We start from the raw sequence: 17932 nt of genomic DNA, 5'->3' as shown, positions 1-17932 counted from the left end.
TGGTCCAAAGTACTTTTTTCGGATGAAAGCAAATTCTGCATGTCATTCGGAAATCAAGGTGCCAGAGTCTGGAGGAAGACTGGGGAGAAGGAAATGCCAAAATGCCAGAAGTCCAGTGTCAAGTACCCACAGTCAGTGATGGTCTGGGGTGCCGTGTCAGCTGCTGGTGTTGGTCCACTGTGTTTTATCAAGGGCAGGGTCAATGCAGCTAGCTATCAGGAGATTTTGGAGCACTTCATGCTTCCATCTGCTGAAAAGCTTTATGGAGATGAAGATTTCATTATTCAGCAAGACCTGGCACCTGCTCACAGTGCCAAAACCACTGGTAAATGGTTTACTGACCATGGTATCACTGTGCTCAATTGGCCTGCCAACTCTCCTGACCTGAACCACATAGAGAATCTGTGGGATATTGTGAAGAGAACGTTGAGAGACTCAAGACCCAACACTCTGGATGAACTAAAGGCCGCTATCGAAGCATCCTGGGCCTCCATAAGACCTCAGAAGTGCCACAGGCTGATTGCCTCCATGCCACGCCGCATTGAAGCAGTCATTTCTGCCAAAGGATTCCCGACCAAGTATTGAGTGCATAACTGTACATGATTATTTGAAGGTTGACGTTTTTTGTATTAAAAACACTTTTCTTTTATTGGTCGGATGAAATATGCTAATTTTGTGAGATAGGAATTTTGGGTTTTCATGAGCTGTATGCCAAAATCATCTATATTAAGACAATAAAGACCTGAAATATTTCAGTTAGTGTGCAATGAATCTAAAATATATGAATGTTAAATTTTTATCATTACATTATGGAAAATAATGAACTTTATCACAATATGCTAATATTTTGAGAAGGACCTGTATATGTTACAGCACATCCCATTGCTGCACAATCAGGTTGCAATCCTGTTAGGAGCCCATGGAAAATTGGTCTTCATGCCATACCTGAGACATTATTCTTGTGTGGAAAGGTGCAACATTGCAGGGGTTCAAAACAACCCCAGAAATGCCAGCATGCAAGGATCTCCAACATCATGCAGCACTGCAACAAGAAGATCTATGCTGATCACCTGCCAGTTTTCAATGCTGAGGCTGATCAGTATACACTCAAAAAGCCACACAGTATAAAATAAAAGAAATAACACCCTTACCAGTACTTATGCCAATCAGGAAAATAAATAAATGTAATAAATATGTTTAGTCATGCAACTGTTGGTAGTGAGTTACCCACAGCTGATGATTACTTGATCAATACATGTTGAATGGTCCAGGTTAGGCAATTGTGCATTGTTGCAAACAGCACCATGACACATAGGTCGGTATTTTGTTAACTGAGGATATGGTTATCTGGCATGACTTTAGTCCTTGTACAGTACAGTAACATGGAGAAGAAGTATGAATAAAATCCAATGTTTTCACAAGTTTTTCTCTACAGACAGTTTTGTCCTCTGTCATCAGAAAGGTAGGTGTGTTGATATCCATTTCCTGACAGATGTCACTCGAGTGTAAACGCCAGGAAAGCCAGTTCGTCCACATCCCTGTCCCCAGCTGGTCACACCTGCAATGAACCACTGGCCAAATTGGTGATGGCAAGTCAGCGGCCCTCCGGAATCCCCCTGGAAAGGCAAACGTCTTCATCTTTTAGGTCGAGTGAATAAAAACAACTGATTCAGGAAGGGGTGCCCCAAAAGAAGCACCTTTTGGTCCATGACTGCAATTAACAATTAAATTAACAAATAAAAACAAATTTGATATTTCTAAGTATCTTCAGGTTCGGAGATTCGTTTTGTCTAAGCTGCAAAATAAACAGGTTCTGCCCTCTTTGTCTTCATCAGAATACATTACTGTAAGATGCCTATATGATAGAGGTCAGGTGTATCTCCTTTACTCCCTGTTTGTTGACAAATGTAAGGAATCTTCACCCAGCATTTTACAAGCATGGGAAACCGATTTGGGAGAAACTTTGTCGAGCAAGGAGGGGTCAGAGGTTTGCACTTTGATTCATAATCTGCCAACACAAATTCCAAACTGTTACAGTACAAATGTATAACTAGACAATATATCACTCCAGTTAGATTACACCATTTTAACCCCAATATTCCTGACACTTGCATCAAATGTAGTTTCCAGAAAGGGTCCTTATTTCATTGTATGTGGGGTTGTCCTCAAATATTAGCTTTTTGGAGGGCAATATTGGGAGTGATTAGCAAGATGATTGGTAAGGAGGTTCCTTTAAATCCAAAAATGTGCATCTTAAACATCTATCCTGAAGACTTTATTACAAACAATCTAAGACCTCTGCTGAATACTTGTTTTTTGGAAGCCAAACGCGGTATCGCATCCTCATGGAAGAAGGATTCAATATGTGATATTTCTCAATGGATTAAACAAATGACTTTTTACTTTGCCCTTGAGAAAATCAGCTATTTTACTAAGAACAAGGTTGAAAAAATTCTGGGAAATGTGGTTTATCTTTTTCACCTGGTTGGGTCGTAACAATATCCAACTCGACTTGTTGAAAGAGGACTCGTCTTAAGGTTGTGTGGTAAAACAAATGGGTTTTTATGCTAATGGTTCTGTTGGTGGGTCTGCTGTGTGTTTTTTTTCTCTCTCTCTCCCTGTGTTTGTGTGTTTTGTCTTTTGTTATATTTTTGTACTTGTAAATGAAGGGACCTGTTCTTGTCCTCTTGTTAAAGCCAATAAAGATTTGTTAAAAAAAAAAATTCTTAGACCACAATAATAGAAAGCAATCGACCCAAAAAATGTGACTTTTCTTATCCTTTCTTTTAATAAAGCCAACCCATTTCATGCCTCAGATCTAGAATGATATGCACAATATACAGATCTTTTTCTACCAAAATGAGACTGCTTTGTTGGTTTTAGTAAAATATTTCAGGTTTGGATTATTTTCAATCCAGTAAGAAAAAAAAAAAACATAATTAACATAATCAACAAACTAAATTAAAGTGGCCAGCCAAGGCAGGAATGTGGTTAGTTTTCTGAAAACGATTGAACCGAGAGGTTGAAACGTGCATGGTTTTTCTTTTGTCTTTTAAGAAACACATTTTTTTTCTTCTCTAATGTCTCACAACTTTATCCCGTCATATTTGGGTTCCGCAGTTTTGAAACCTTTAAGGCATAAAAGGCAAGACTTACTCTGTCTCATTAAACTAATCAGCCACTATTTAAACACGACCCAACTCTACAGCACCCTGAGAACTCATTCTTACTGCTCAGAAGCTGCCATGAAACAACCACCCATCAGCTTGGCATAAATCCAGGCACAGATTACATGGTGTTTCTTACCAGGCAGGCATCCCGTCCTCCCTCCATTAATCCGGCACACATCATGTTGAGAGTCAGCCCGTTACCATATGACAGTTGACAGTCTTCCTGCTCAATGATGTTGACTGCAGCTTTCTGCAGCAGGTTGGTCAGTGAACCTGGGGGAAATTATTGAAATTAATTAAAGTAGTGTACAGCTCGTATAGCAGTATAAATTTGCTGTCTTCTCAAAATAACTCAACACAGCCATTGATGTCTAAACCACTGGCATCAAAAGTGAGTACACCCCTAAGTGAAATGTGTCATGTGACGGTGTCATGTGACTTGTTAGGGTAACAAGGTATGGGGAGCAGGTGTGTTAAATTTGGTGCTATCGCTCTCACATTCTCTCATACTGGTCAATGGATGTTCAACATCGCACCTCAGAGTCTCTGAGGATCTGGAAAAAAGGATTGTTGCTCTACATAAAGATAGCCTATAAGCTATAAAAAGATGTTGGACATCCTGAAAATGAGCTGCAGCACCTTGGCCAAGACCATACAGCGGTTTAACAGGACAGATTCCACTCAGAACAGGCCTCGCCATGGTTGACCAAAGAAGTTGAGTGCACATGCTCAGCGTCATATCCAAAAGTTGTCTTTTGAAAATAGACGTATAAGTGCTGCCAGCATTACTTCAAAGGGGCCAGACTGTCAGTGCTCAGAACATACACGGTACACTGCAAAAAATTGGTCTGCATGGCTATCATCCCATGGCTAATGCTACAATGCTCTGCTTGATATATATCAAAAAAACTTTATTTAAAACTGCTTTGGGATTATTTCAACTGCAATGGACACAGAGACGGAAACGAAAATGGAAAAAGAAGAAGCAAGAAAGAGAGAGAGGTGGGGCAAAAAGGAAAAAGGGAGAGAAGGGGAAAAGAAAAGAGGAGGGAAAGAAGGATGAAGAGAATACAAGTTAACATCCTAGAAGACTGCTTCTACACCTGCAGAAATACATATAACAATAGCAATGTAACCAAAATGGGCACGGTACTAATGAATGCAAAATGTATTTAGTGGTAACTAGGGCTCATTATAGAACATCGGTGTATCTGATGACACCCTAATCCAAACACCTGTGTGTGTAAATGTGAGCTCGCTTGTGTATTACAAGGTTTCTCCATAAAAATATGCAATAGCAAGCGTGAGGAGCCACAGGCCTGCCCCCTTGGACCCGAGACAGACATCCAAAGGCCCCCTGGAGCACAGGAACCCTGGAAGGACCACTGCCGAGACTACTGCAACCGCCCCAGAGAAGAGCAGAGGAGAGCCCCCAGAGGAACCACCCTGCAGCCACAGTGCAGAATCCCCAGGGAGCTACAGCGACGTGCCCACAGGCCCCGCTGGCAGCCGTCTACGCCCGAGCAGATCCAGCCATGGACCCAGAGACCGAGACCCTGGGGCACATTACCCCCCAAACAGGGGCCCAACAGAGCCAGGGGGCTTGGCAAGCAGCCACCGGGAGTGAGCTGGTACACACCAAAGCACCCAGCCCCGGCCACCAAGAACCACCAACACACCGGCAGGCGGAGACACCAGCAACCGGCAGTGAGTGTGGCGGGGAGGAAATAGGCCCTACATTTGATAGGGAGCCTGAGCTGATCCAGGAAAGGAAGCAGCCCATGACCCAACCTGACACAAAAAACAGGCACACAGTCACAGTCACAATCACACATTCCCACCCTCATGCGTAAACATAAAAACATTCACACTCACACACCCAACGTAAAAACACACAACATTGGATGTCATACACTTACTCACGCTCCCCATACATGCTCTGTACTCCCAGTCCGGGTACTGATCCCCCCCGGACCCAGGAGGTGGTCCCCTTCATTCCGGGGTGGAGACAGGCAGACCCCCCCAGCACCACCCCGAACAACCCCGGCCCAGACCCCGACCCCCAGCTCCGAATCATTCCTCAAACCCATTCACTGTGGCTGAATTGAAGCAATTCTGCGTAGAAGAGTGGGCAAAAATTCCTCCAGACATGTTAAATCTCATTGCGTGTTATCAAGCAGGTATTATGTTTATGGGGTAATTACTTTTTCACATAGGCTCATTATTCTTTCATATTAGAATTATATTAGGTTTTATATTAGATATATTTTATATTAGAACATTTAACTGTGACATAAAAGCAAAAACAGGAAAAAACTGTAAGGAAAATGTGATGAGTTTGCATCTCTCACCTCCTTCCTTCATGGACCCCCAACCTGTGATGTAGCACTCTGAGTTCTCCAGGAAGCGATGCACCGGAGAGGGAAGACACACCGGCTGGATGGTGTAAGACATGGGGGCCAGGACTGTCAGCTCCAGCAGAGCCACATCGTAGTTCATGTTGGTGCCATTGAAAGCCGGGTGGATAACCACTCTCTGTATGGGAATAACCAATGCACCTAACCCAGACCGCAGCACAGATCCAAGGCTTACAACCCAGTCAGTGGGATTGGAATCACTATAGATGAGGACCATGAATTAATGCTAGTGGAGGCCTTGTAGTATTATTAAGTAACACATGTTTTCTTTTTCTCCTGAAGATATATTACTACCTATTGAAACAGTGTGCAGCAGTCAGTAACCACTTCTTGTGAATGAGCGTGGCGCCACAGCGATGTTGTCTCTGGTACTGGAGACTGCCGATCCACGGCCACTCTCCCCTCCGAGCTGTGACTCCACCTATGATCCGCTGAACGCCCAGCGCAGGACGAACACCACAGTCTGGAACAAAGACATGGCTCAGGAACTACAGGGTCAAAACTCAGCATTCACTGTGCTCCATGCACATAACCATTACCACAGTTTTTCTCATCAGCTTGATCAGGGCAGTCAGGGATTCTGTCACACTCCGGGTTGACTTTACTGATACACAAGCTGGAGCTACACTGGAAGTTTTTGCTGCAGTTTGTGGCTGAAATACATAATTGTATTACAGTCATAATAAATGTCAATAAGTTTCTCTGTAATAAGTGATACATTCCCAATTTTGACGGCAATATTACCAGGTAAAGGTACACCAGATGGTTCATCCATGGCCACGTTCTGAGGCGCTGCAAGGTTCCCAGAGGACATACTGGTCATTGGAACTTGCACTGTTGGAGCAGGCTTTGCTTGGTTATTGACCAAAGGTGGATTTGTGTACTTCAGAATAAAGTTTCTGAGATTGGTGACACGGGTGTAAACTCCAGGCCTGTTGACCTGGGCACATCCCACACCCCAGCTCACCACCCCGGCCAGGAAGAACTTCCCCGGTGCCCCCTCACACACAAGGGGCCCCCCGGAGTCTCCCTGCAGATCATACAAATGAACATGGGTTTAGCTGAAGGAGTCTGTGAGCGTTCTGCCGGCAAAATTCTAGAGATAATGAACTGATGCTTGGTTTTTTGAAACGAGTATTTAGCTGAGCCACAAACACTTCAATTGAAGTTCCCAAATCTTTTTCTTTACTGGGGTCAATAACCATTATTGTTCATATATATTAAGTCGTGATTATTACAAGAGCAGATAATCACAACAAACACTGCCCACTGGGGTCAGTTTTAGGTATGGATCCCCTTTGGCCCCACAGATCCAGAGTAAATTACATAAGACATGAAAGTATTTGCAAAATTATAAGATCTGCTTAAAAACTCCACCTTATATGAGCCTCCACTGACCTGACAGGAGTCCACTTTGCCCTGCAGGAATCCAGCACACATCATGTTCTGAGAAATAACACCTCTGTACACAGATGTCTGATTGCACACTTTGGAGTCAATTATTTTGACCACCGCTTTCTGCAGCGTATTGGGCATCGTTACTGAAAAACAGAAGGAGAACACAGTATAAATCAATATGTTGTCACTCACACTGGTTGTTCCTCAAACTCTATTCACAGAGAAAGTTTTATCATTTATATTTTGGTGTTAAGTTAAATCAATTTGTAAATAAGTTTCTACATTTTATTAGTATGGTATAGCTTACCTGTGCAAGTGAAGAGCAGTGTAAAGTCAAAAGAATGCAAATAAACACCTAAGAGGTGTTCTTTTTGAAAAACAACATTGCTCCTAAACTGAGATAAATCAGGAGGTTCAGTACCTTGCAAAAGTATTCAGACCTGCTGAACCTTTCCACATTTTGACACTTTACATCTATAAACTTCAGTGTATTTTACTGTGGTTTTATGTAACAGGTTGTCATAGTCGGAATCCCTCATGAAGAACAAAATATCGAGGCACGTGACGTCGCCCGGTACGGCGGAGCCGGGGTCCCACCCTGGAGCCAGGCCTGGGGTCGGGACTCGTCGGAGAGCGCCTGGTGGCCGGGTTGCTCCTCGCGGGACCAAGCCCGAACGAGAGACGCGAGGCCATCCCCCAGTGGGCCCACCACCTGCAGGGGGAACCGTGAGGGACCGGTGCAAAGAGGATTGGGTGGCGGATGAAGGTGGAGACCTCAGCGGCCCGATCCCCGGATGCTTAGGCTGGCTCTAGGGACGTGGAATGTCACCTCGCTGGGGGGGAAGGAGCCTGAGCTTGTGCGGGAGGTCGAGAGATATCGACTAGAAATAGTCGGGCTTGCCTCCACGCACAGCGTGGGCTCTGGAACCCATCTCCTTGAGAGGGGTTGGACTCTGTTCTACTCTGGAGTGGCCCACGGGGAGAGGCAGCGGGCTGGTGTGGGTTTGCTTGTTGCCCCCCAGCTCAGCCGTCTCGTGTTGGGGTTTACCCCAGTGGATGAGAGGGTCGTATCCCTGCGCCTTCGGGTTGGGGATAGGTCTCTGACTATCATTTCAGCCTAGGGGCCGAGTGGCAGTGCAGAGTACCCGGCCTTCTTGGCGTCCCTGTCGGGGGTGCTGGATAGTGCCCCTCCCGGGGACTCCATTATTCTGCTGGGGGACTTCAACACCCACGTGGGGAACGACAGTGACACCTGGAGAGGTGTGATCGGGAGGAATGGCCTCCCCGATCTGAATCCGAGTGGTGTTTTGTTATTGGACTTCTGTGCTAGTCACGGATTGTTCATAACGAACACCATGTTCAAACATAAGGGTGTCCATCAGTGGACTTGGCACCAGGACACCCTAGGCAGGAGGTCGATGATCGACTTTGTTGTCGTATCATCAGATCTTCGGCCGCATGTTTTGGACACTCGGGTGAAGGGAGGGGCTGAGCTGTCCACTGATCATCACCTGGTGGTGAGTTGGATCCGCTGGAGGAGGAGAAAGCCAGTCAGACTTGGCAGGCCCAAGCGCATAGTGAGGGTCTGCTGGGAACGCCTGGCGGAGCCCTCGGCCAGGGATGTATTCAACTCCCACCTCCGGGAGAGCTTCGACCAGATCCCGGGGGATGTTGGAGACATAGAGTCCGAGTGGACCATGTTCTCCGCATCTATTGTCGATGCTGCTGCCTGTAGCTGTGGCCATAAGGTCTGCGGTGCCTGTCGCGGCGGCAATCCCAGAACTCGGTGGTGGACACCGGCAGTAAGGGATGCTGTTAAGCTGAAGAAGGAGTCCTATCGGCTGTGGTTGGCTTGTGGGACTCATGAGGCGTCTGACGGGTACCGTGAGGCCAAGCGTGCTGCAGCCCGGGCTGTGGCAGAGGCAAAAACACGGGCCTGGGAGGAGTTCGGTGAGGCCATGGAGAAGGACTACCGGTTGGCCTCGAAGCGATTCTGGCAAACCGTCTGTCGCCTCAGGAGGGGGAAGCAGTGCTTCGCCAACACTGTTGAAGTCACCGAGGTGGTTAAAAAGCTCCGCGGTGGCAAGGCTTCAGGGGTGGATGAGATCCGTACAGGGTGCTCGAGGGTTCATGGGAGTTTGCCCAACCGGTTCACATGTGTTTTGTGGACCTGGAGAAGGCATTCGACTCGTGATGCCCTGTGGGGGGTGCTCCAGGAGTATGGAATCGGGGGCCCTTTACTAGGGGCCATTCGGTCCCTGTACGAGCGGAGCAGGAGTTTGGTCCGCATTGCCTGCACTAAGTCGGACCTGTTCCCAGTGCATGTTGGACTCCGGCAGGGCTGCCCTTTGTCACCAGTCCTGTTCATAACTTTTATGGACAAGATTTCTAGACGCAGCCAAGGGCCGGAGGGGGTCGGGTTTGGGGACCAGTGGATTTCGTCTCTTCTTTTTGCAGATGACGTGATCCTGCTGGCCCCCTCTAGCCAAGACCTACAGCATGCGCTGTGGCGGTTCGCAGCGGAGTGTGAAGCGGCTGGGATGAGGATCAGCTCCTCCAAGTCCGAGGCCATGGTACTCGACCGGAAAAGGGTGGCTTGTCCTCTTCAGGTTGGAGGGGAGTTCCTGCCTCAAGTGGAGGAGTTTAAGTATCTTGGGGTCTTGTTCACGAGTGAGGGAAGAATGGAGCGGGAGATCGACAGACGGATCGGTGCGGCTGCCACAGTAATGGGGGCGCTGTGCCGGTCCGTTGTGGTGAAGAGAGAGCTGAGCTGAAAAGCAAAGCTCTCAATTTACTGGTCGGTCTACGTTCCTACCCTCACCTATGGCCATGAACTTTGGGTCATGACCGAAAGAACGAGATCCCGGATACAAGCGACTGAAATGAGCTTCGTCCGTAGGGTGGCCGGGCACTCCCTTAGAGATAGGATGAGGAGCTCGGCCATCCGGGAGGAGCTTGGAGTAGAGCCGCTGCTCCTCCACATCGAGAGGAGCCAGTTGAGGTGGCTCGGGCATCTATACCGGATGCCTCCTGGACGCCTTCCTTGGGAGGTGTTCCAGGCACGTCCCACCGGGAGGAGGCCCAGGGGACGGCCCAGGACACGCTGGAGGGACTATGTCTCTCGGCTGGCCTGGGAACGCCTTGGGCTCCCCCTGGAGGAACTGGAGGAGGTGTCTGGAGAGAGGGACGTCTGGGCGTCTCTGTTGAGTCTGCTGCCCCCGCAACCCGGTCCCGGATAAAGTGGAAGACGACGAGTACGAGTACGAGGTTGTCATAGTGTTTGGATTTGAATTGATTTCTGGATTTTTGACTGGGCCATTCAACACCTGAAACTTTTTTATTTAAACCATCACATTGCAGCTCTGGCTGTAGGTTTAAGATCACTGTCCTGCTGAGAGATAAATCTCTGTTGCAGTCTCAAGTCTTCTGCAGTCTCTAGCCGTTTTTTTAACAGTTTAGCTCCCTGTAGCTGTGGCCATAAGGTCTGCGGTGCCTGTCGCGGCGGCAATCCCAGAACTCGGTGGTGGACACCGGCAGTAAGGGATGCTGTTAAGCTGAAGAAGGAGTCCTATCGGCTGTGGTTGGCTTGTGGGACTCATGAGGCGTCTGACGGGTACCGTGAGGCCAAGCGTGCTGCAGCCCGGGCTGTGGCAGAGGCAAAAACACGGGCCTGGGAGGAGTTCGGTGAGGCCATGGAGAAGGACTACCGGTTGGCCTCGAAGCGATTCTGGCAAACCGTCTGTCGCCTCAGGAGGGGGAAGCAGTGCTTCGCCAACACTGTTGAAGTCACCGAGGTGGTTAAAAAGCTCCGCGGTGGCAAGGCTTCAGGGGTGGATGAGATCCGTACAGGGTGCTCGAGGGTTCATGGGAGTTTGCCCAACCGGTTCACATGTGTTTTGTGGACCTGGAGAAGGCATTCGACTCGTGATGCCCTGTGGGGGGTGCTCCAGGAGTATGGAATCGGGGGCCCTTTACTAGGGGCCATTCGGTCCCTGTACGAGCGGAGCAGGAGTTTGGTCCGCATTGCCTGCACTAAGTCGGACCTGTTCCCAGTGCATGTTGGACTCCGGCAGGGCTGCCCTTTGTCACCAGTCCTGTTCATAACTTTTATGGACAAGATTTCTAGACGCAGCCAAGGGCCGGAGGGGGTCGGGTTTGGGGACCAGTGGATTTCGTCTCTTCTTTTTGCAGATGACGTGATCCTGCTGGCCCCCTCTAGCCAAGACCTACAGCATGCGCTGTGGCGGTTCGCAGCGGAGTGTGAAGCGGCTGGGATGAGGATCAGCTCCTCCAAGTCCGAGGCCATGGTACTCGACCGGAAAAGGGTGGCTTGTCCTCTTCAGGTTGGAGGGGAGTTCCTGCCTCAAGTGGAGGAGTTTAAGTATCTTGGGGTCTTGTTCACGAGTGAGGGAAGAATGGAGCGGGAGATCGACAGACGGATCGGTGCGGCTGCCACAGTAATGGGGGCGCTGTGCCGGTCCGTTGTGGTGAAGAGAGAGCTGAGCTGAAAAGCAAAGCTCTCAATTTACTGGTCGGTCTACGTTCCTACCCTCACCTATGGCCATGAACTTTGGGTCATGACCGAAAGAACGAGATCCCGGATACAAGCGACTGAAATGAGCTTCGTCCGTAGGGTGGCCGGGCACTCCCTTAGAGATAGGATGAGGAGCTCGGCCATCCGGGAGGAGCTTGGAGTAGAGCCGCTGCTCCTCCACATCGAGAGGAGCCAGTTGAGGTGGCTCGGGCATCTATACCGGATGCCTCCTGGACGCCTTCCTTGGGAGGTGTTCCAGGCACGTCCCACCGGGAGGAGGCCCAGGGGACGGCCCAGGACACGCTGGAGGGACTATGTCTCTCGGCTGGCCTGGGAACGCCTTGGGCTCCCCCTGGAGGAACTGGAGGAGGTGTCTGGAGAGAGGGACGTCTGGGCGTCTCTGTTGAGTCTGCTGCCCCCGCAACCCGGTCCCGGATAAAGTGGAAGACGACGAGTACGAGTACGAGGTTGTCATAGTGTTTGGATTTGAATTGATTTCTGGATTTTTGACTGGGCCATTCAACACCTGAAACTTTTTTATTTAAACCATCACATTGCAGCTCTGGCTGTAGGTTTAAGATCACTGTCCTGCTGAGAGATAAATCTCTGTTGCAGTCTCAAGTCTTCTGCAGTCTCTAGCCGTTTTTTTAACAGTTTAGCTCCATGCATCATCCCATTAACTCTGAAACTCTGTGGTGATGTAAGTAATGTTGCATTGCAGCAAGAAGGTCCTGGGTTCAAGTCCCAGCCTGGGGTCTTTTTGCATTTTGTCCCAGTGCATGTGTGGTTCTCTCCAGGTACTCCAGCTTCGTCCTGTAGTCTAAAAATGTGCATGCTAGGTTAATTGGGCTCTGCAATTTGCCCTTAGGAGTGATTTTGATAATGTATGGTTGTCGGTGAGTCGCTCTGTGATGATGGACTGCTGACTTGTCCAGGGTTTACCCTTCCTGCTGCCCAACGACTGATGGGGACAGGCAGCAGCCCCTCTGCAAGGATAAGTGGATGTAAAACTGGTAGTCCTATTGACATATTCCTGAACTGTGGATCTCTGCAGCTCCTCCAGAGTTACCACAAGCCTTCTGGCTGCTTTCCAAAACATTTGTGTCTTTGCCTGGCATGTTACTTTAGATAGATAAACATGTCCTAATAAACCTTTGAGGCCTTCATAGAACAGCTGTATTTACACTGAGATTAAGTCACGCAGTAATTAAGTGGCTTCAGAGGACAGTGGGCGGCACTGGATTTTTTTCCAGGATTTCAGAGTAAACATGGATGAATATAAATACAGGCCTCGGTTTTCAGATTGCTTCTTTTTTTTATCTAGTTGAAAATGATGAACCACTTTGTGCTGGTCTGTCTCAAAAATATAATCTAATGAAATACACTGAAGTCTGTGATTGTAACATGGGCAGGAATACTTTTGGAAGGCACTGCATCTTGGTAACAGAAAATGTTACAAACCTAAAACAGAGAATAAGGAGCTACCTTGCACTTCTACATGTCTAGGATAGAAGCAACCCAAAATAAAACACTACAGGTGACCAAAAAGCAAAACTTAAGGCAACACTGATTTTTCAGGGCTTTTTTAAGGGCAACATGTTGCCATAAATGTAAATCTAATAGTACCGTTCTCTGATTTAGGTCTGTCAGTCAACTTCAGTTTTAAACAAATAAATTGTTTGCATGTGTGAAAACTCACTCGTAAACTGCTGCAGAGCGCCCCACCCAGACACAATGCAGCTCTGACCGGGCTCAAAGACGTGGGACGGTGAGGGAATACAGACAGGTTGGATGTAGGAATTGAAGTTGAGGGGAGTCTCCAGCTCCAGGACAGTCACATCATTGTTGTTGGTCGTGGGGTCGTATTCAGGATTCACAAATATAGACTTGATGTTAATTGTTTTTGACACGGGCTCTATTCCGTTGAGCAGTTTGGCACCAACTAGGGCCGTCCACTCACTGGGATCAGTGGCACTGATATGAGATAAGATACAAATTTTGGAATTTAAGACAGATAAATATAAAAAACAAGAAGGCACATAAAAGGAAAAACTACCCTTCAAAGCAATGTGCTGCACTGACAATCCAGCGCTCGTTGACGATGGAGGCTCCACATGTGTGCCTCCAATGGTACCTCAGGCTGACCTGCCATGGCAGCTCCCCTTGGCGAGCATCCTCGCCACCAACTATCCGACTCCCCATGGCTGGGCGTAAACCACAGTCTGTTCAGGATCGTCAGGGAGTTGACATGAATAAGTGTTTAGAATCTATGTTAGTAAAGTATACTGCAGTTTCTGCAAACTGTGCAGGCTTGCTATCAGCTGAGTTTTGCAAACACATTTATTCTGAAACTGTTTTGGATGAAGAAAGTGCTTACTGCAACGAGCCTCATCAGATGCATCTGCACAGTCAGGGATGAAGTCACACTGTGGATTTTTTTTGGTGATACATTCATCGTTGTCACAGGTGTAAGCTTTTTTTGGACACCTCGCTGCAAGAGAAGGTAATTAGATGAGGGTGGAAGAGAGTATATGCATCAGAGAAACAAATGATAAAATATTTTATAGGGAATCCCCATATCAAAAGGGAAGAAACATTTCCATATCTGAGCATTTCCTTTAGTTATACGTTGGCTTAGAAAAGTATTTTACAAAAATATTTTTACCTCTCAAGCTTTTTCACATTTTGTCATGTGAGAGCATGTTTTTATTTGGGGTTTTAAGGTGATGTACAAACATAAAGCAGTGCAAAATTTTGAAGTGGAAGGAAAGAAGTACTTGATTTCAAAAATGCTTGCAGATAAAAATCTAAAAAAGTGAGATATGCATTTGTATTCAGCGCCCCAGAGACAATACTTGCAGAACCACCTTATGTTGCAATTAGTAGCAGGTTTCATGGGGCATGTGTATAACAGCGTTGGACATCTAGAGACGGAAATCTGCTCAAGCTCAGTTGGATATGATGAAGAGCTTTTTTGTATATCTATTTTCAAGTCCACAATTTGGATTTAGGTTTGGACTTTGACTGGGCCATTCTAACAAATGCTCTGATCTTAATTATCATTATCCTGCTGTAAGGCACACCTTAGCCCCAATCTTAAGTCTTTGCTGCCTCTAACAGATTTTTCCTCATATTGGCCCTGTATGAAGCTCCATCCGTCTTCCTATCAGCTCTAATCAGCTTCCCTGTCCCTACTACAGCAAAGCATCCCCACAGCATGATCCTGCCTCCACCATGTTTCTTATTGGGGATGGTGTATTCAGGATGATCATTTTGGACAAAAACTAAAACGTTCTGGTCTCATCTGACCAGAGTATCTTCTTTCACATTTTTACTGTGTCCACTAAATGGCCTGTGGCAAACTGTAAATGGATGTTCTTGTGGTTTCCCATTAGCAAAAGCTTCTTGCCCCTCCTCCATAAAGTTACCATTGGTCCCATTGATGCTTCTCTGATTAATGTTCTCTTTTTCCAGACAGTCAATCGTACCAGGCTATTTCCTATTACTCCGATTTAAACATCTCCACAACCTTTTCTCTAATCTTGCATGTTCTCTGTCTGTTCACTGATGTAATCTGAATTTAAGGGTATCAGAGTAAAGGGGTCTGAGTACAAATGCACTTTCCAGATTTTCATTTTATGTATCATTTTGCTTCCACCTCACAACTGTACACTAGTTTGTTTGTTTATCACATAAAATCCCAATAAATATCAAAGTGTGTGGTTGTACTGTGACAAAGTGTGAAAAAAGTTCAAGTGGTTTAAATAAGGTTTGCACTGGCACTGTAAACAAAGTCTAACTGCATTTTAAGTTAAAGAAACAATCTTTTTATCTTCAGGATAAAATAAGATAGAATATTTCCAAATTCAATGATATTTTGTAGCTTATAAAAACTAAAAATAACTTACCCATCATCTCATCTCCAATTACATAAAAGGACTTCCCGCTGGCTCCTGTAGAAAGGGAGGGCCAAGCTCTGAGATACCTACTTTACTCACCCACTCGCAATGCATTTTAATGATAGTTTCATCACCTAATAAGACAATAGCGCTGATCTGTCCATAGCCAGGCACCTCCAGTTGTTTCCCATGCAGCACGGAGCTGAGCCCTGCTCTCAGTAGGTCCTGAATAAAGTTGTCTGAATACTGCTGGACTCTGGACACTCTAAAGAACAGTCTTAGTGTTGCCATCACATCTCCATGCATGTTACTTTATAGAAAAGGAAGAAAAGCTATGTTTTAGTATATTGTCCCAGATGTTTTGTCTTGAATAAACTATCTCTCCTGCTCACCCATAAGCAATAATGCTGCAGTCATCATAATGATTTGATATAGATGAGGCAGTGAAGATATCTTTAACCTGAAAGACCAAATAAATTACAATGCTTCTTGTATTAAATTTTGTGTTTTTTCTATGTTGCATTTCAGCCCTCACCTTGGACCTTAAAGCTGAGGAAAGTATTATAGAGAAACCAGAGTTTTCATCCTGCAGGTCAGGACTGTACTTTAGGCCCTTCAGCTCCACAGTCTCCAAGAAATCATGTGGCTCCTCCAGCAGGTATGCTGGAAGTGAAAGACAGGAAATATTAGCTTTTAATGAAAGCAAAAGGAGAATGTGTCATAGGCAAACCTCAGTTTATAACAATCATAACAAGACAAAGTACGATTGACAAGAGGATCCATCAAATTACAGCCATGGAAAATAAGATACCCGACAACAGCCTGCATGTTTTTCTAAACGAAAGAAAGGAAAATGTTCTGTAAAATAAAACAAAAACAGCTATTTCTGGTGGGGAATAAATTAGGACACAACTACATTTATTCCCACTTAAAACGGCTAAAATTACACACAGGCATTTCACGTCATTTATACATGGTAAAAAGATCTTTACTCAGCATTCTGAAGGAGATTTGTTAAAACCTCACACATTTAGTTTGGTCTGCTGCTGACCGTTTAAGAAAGAGAGAACACCATGGTAAGATGAAAAGAGCTGTCTTCAGAAATAACATTGTACCAGTTTATCAGTCTGGTAAGGGATTGCCTTTGTGGAGAATTGTCTACAAGAGGAGAACATTTAAAACAACCACCAACATGTCTGGACCTGGCTGTCCAAGCCAGTTCACCCTAACAACAGACAACAAGATGCTAAAAGACGTCTCCAAAAACCATACAATGTGATAATAGGACCTACATTAGGTTATTGCTACTGTTGATGTGAAAATACAGTCTCAGCCGTTGTGTCCTTGGGCAAGACACTTCACCCTCCTTGCCTGCTGATGGTGGCCAAAGGGCTCGGTTGCGCCAATTGTATGGCGGCAAGAACATGCACGAAACCACTCAAACATCTCAGAATTGGAAGGGAGGACCTGGGCAAACATTCTTTGGACTGATGTCAGAGAATGGCTGATGGCTACAAAAAGCCTATTACTGAAGTTAGCTCTAACCCTTCCACTGAAAAGGAGCAGCACTAGTTATTAGGGGTAGGGTGTCCTATTTTTATCCTGAGCTAGAAAACACATTTTGATAAGTTAAATTAAATTAGACATCAATATGTTAATATTTTGTAATAGCTAACCAAATATTTAATGGGGAATACGAAATTTTTCACCACGCTATACCTTGTGTCAAAAGAGCAATAAAAACAATGTGTTTTGCAGTTAATATACTTAGAATAATTGTGTGTTAACTCACCAATAGCAAAGCCTGCAAAGATGCCTATAATGAGGAAAAGGATGACACAGATTATGACTACGCCTTTATGGCAGCTGGTGTTGGAGGGTGAGGATGACCATGACCCTCCACCGCCATCTTTACTGACGTTCATGTTGGACTCTCGACACCAGCCTCACATTTACCTGTCTTCACAGTGATGGGTGTACAGAATGAGCAGGGCCTAAAGATAAAACAGCAACAGTTATTCGACAAACTGTATTTAACACTGAATTTTTTGAATAGCGGTACAGTAGTATAAAATATATCACTTGGTTCTACATAATGTTGCAACACTTTTTAAAGCAGTCATCTGATATCAAATTAACTTGTTACTGAAATTACAATCATGTAGTTCCTGTCTCTTGTTAGTATATGTTCTGGATTAAAGGTGGAGTGAGGAGAGATGAAGGGTACTGGACGCCACTGTCGGTGAGGCTAACCATCTGCAGATAAGACAAGATGATACACGATGTGTGATTCAAGAGTGTGAACAGGCTTTTATCTTTGGATTTTATTTTTGATTTGATATAAAAGACCAAAACTATTTAATCCAACACCCTGAGAGGGAACAGGTCAAGCACAACTGCAAACCACCAAAACTGACAGGGTGGACAAGGTGAGCCTTCTATCAGAGAAGCAGTCAAGAGGCCCATAGATCAGCAGTTCTGGCCAGAAAATCTGTCAACAGGACAGCTTTTAGT

General features: G+C 45.9%; 1 protein-coding gene across 1 annotated transcript; it reads right to left on the bottom strand.

Moving 5' to 3' along the window:
• Nucleotides 1-767: 767 nt before the first annotated feature.
• On the bottom strand, nt 768-17806 carry tmprss9 (transmembrane serine protease 9). Its single transcript, XM_047375467.1, has 16 exons — nt 17574-17806; nt 17211-17412; nt 15954-16081; nt 15811-15878; nt 15553-15728; nt 15428-15472; nt 13897-14010; nt 13576-13741; nt 13219-13493; nt 6986-7128; nt 6332-6617; nt 6127-6240; nt 5882-6050; nt 5522-5787; nt 3307-3443; nt 768-1616 (listed from the first exon to the last, which is right to left on the bottom strand). The coding sequence occupies exons 2-16, from the start codon at nt 17341-17343 to the stop codon at nt 1455-1457; spliced, it is 2382 nt and encodes a 793-aa protein (XP_047231423.1). The 5' UTR covers nt 17344-17412; nt 17574-17806; the 3' UTR covers nt 768-1454.
• Between the last annotated feature and the right edge of the window lie 126 nt (nt 17807-17932).

This window comes from Girardinichthys multiradiatus, chromosome 9, assembly GCF_021462225.1.
Source record: "Girardinichthys multiradiatus isolate DD_20200921_A chromosome 9, DD_fGirMul_XY1, whole genome shotgun sequence".
Lineage (NCBI taxonomy): Eukaryota > Metazoa > Chordata > Actinopteri > Cyprinodontiformes > Goodeidae > Girardinichthys > Girardinichthys multiradiatus.
The sequence above is the reverse complement of the archived record's forward strand: the minus strand, read 5'-3'. Positions and strand labels throughout refer to the sequence as shown.

Excerpts from the sequence above, each read along its gene's own strand:
- tmprss9 (XM_047375467.1), bottom strand. The coding sequence starts at position 17,343 with ATGAACGTCAGTAAAGATGGCGGTGGAGGGTCATGGTCATCCTCACCC. Across the intron at positions 16,082-17,210 it reads CTTTGCAGGCTTTGCTATTG|CATACCTGCTGGAGGAGCCA; the intron begins GTGAGTTAACAC and ends TTTCACTTCCAG. Across the intron at positions 6,618-6,985 it reads GCAAAGTGGACTCCTGTCAG|GGAGACTCCGGGGGGCCCCT; the intron begins GTCAGTGGAGGC and ends TATGATCTGCAG.